The sequence below is a fragment of the Etheostoma spectabile genome, chromosome 15 (genome assembly GCF_008692095.1).
Source record: "Etheostoma spectabile isolate EspeVRDwgs_2016 chromosome 15, UIUC_Espe_1.0, whole genome shotgun sequence".
Classification (NCBI taxonomy): domain Eukaryota; kingdom Metazoa; phylum Chordata; class Actinopteri; order Perciformes; family Percidae; genus Etheostoma; species Etheostoma spectabile.
Window position 1 is genome coordinate 33,060,666 of NC_045747.1, and position 1,337 is coordinate 33,062,002.

Sequence of the window (1,337 nt, forward strand, 5' to 3'; positions counted from 1 at the left end):
GGGGGGGGGGGTGCGCTAGCGAGCCATTTTTGTGCGCCCAATTCCAAAACCATTAAAATATGTAGATTTTCACCAGACTTGATGCGACCGCCAATTTTGGTGAGTTTTTGAATATCATAAGTCCCTCAAAAAGGCAATTCATTTGCCGGATAAAAGAAAGAATAATAATAATAATTACTTCAATTCCAATAGGCGCTCGGGACCTAATTAGGTTGTTAAGGATAGCTCCACTTAACAACTGATGTTGTCTCCCTCCCTTTCTCTCAGATCCCTTTGTTAAGGTGGTGCTGCAGCACAATGGGAAGCGAATAAAGAAGAAGAAGACGTCAGTGAAACAAAACACTCTGAATCCTTATTTCAATGAGAGTTTTAGCTTTGAGATCCCCTTCTCCATGATCCAGGTTTGTACATTTTAGTTCATTAACACATGTTTCCTTTGACATTTACTTGTTCTTCTCACTCATCATAAAAGCTTGCATTCAGTAAATTAATTTAAATTAAGATTCTATTCTTTTATGGCTGCATTATTAGTCACGGTAGCAGTTTCAGGACTGGCACTGTGGGTCGATCAGGTGGTCCACCACTTTGGTCCACGCTAAAAGATCTCAACAACTGACCCTTATATCCTCCTGAATGCCTACTGGCCTTTTATACACTACATCTCCAGTTTGTAACGCAGGTTTATTGTGAAAAGTTTAAGTCACAAGCCCAAGCCAAAATAACCCATGTGACATCTCAGGGGTATTTCTTTACATTGTAAAGTTGGAAAGCCCATAGCTCAGAGATATAAGATAACTGTTTTTACAGGCTAAGTAGGATCGACCTAATTGAAATATATACTGTACATTATGGCTGCACAGTTAATCCCAATTTTATGGAGATCCATGTGGACTAGTACAATATTAAAAATGGGGGGGGTTGCAATATTTGTTAAAGGCATTATACTTGTCAAACCATATTAAATTAAATATTGTGGTGCTGTAGAGACATCCCAGCCCACAAAACATGTCCTGCAGATTAAAGAAAAAGATTGGTACAGTCCGATTGTCACTGACTAGCTTCTCCTCCTCGGCTGTCTCCACATACAGAAACTCCAGGTGATAATTACTGTGTATGACTACGACAAGCTTGGCAGCAACGACGCCATCGGCAAATTCTGGATCGGCTACGGTGCCTCAGGTGTCGGGCTACGCCACTGGTCAGACATGCTGGCCAATCCCAGGCGTCCAGTGGCCCAGTGGCACTCACTGTGCCCAGAGGAGGAGGTGGATGCTGCTCTGAAGGCCCCCATCCGCTAAACACACACTCTCACACTCACACACACACACACACACACA

The 1,337-nt window shown here is 42.6% G+C and overlaps 1 protein-coding gene across 3 annotated transcripts in view; it reads left to right on the forward strand.

Moving 5' to 3' along the window:
- syt5a (synaptotagmin Va) overlaps positions 1-1,308 on the forward strand; it is a 19,440-nt gene extending 18,132 nt beyond the window's left edge. For all 3 annotated transcript variants that reach the window (XM_032536896.1, XM_032536898.1, XM_032536897.1), the window contains 2 exons: positions 268-401; positions 1,089-1,308. In XM_032536896.1, the coding sequence (XP_032392787.1) occupies positions 268-401; positions 1,089-1,298 (344 nt within the window). In that variant the 3' untranslated portion in view covers positions 1,299-1,308. The remainder of the gene's footprint in view (positions 1-267; positions 402-1,088) is intronic.
- The last annotated feature ends 29 nt before the right edge of the window (positions 1,309-1,337 follow it).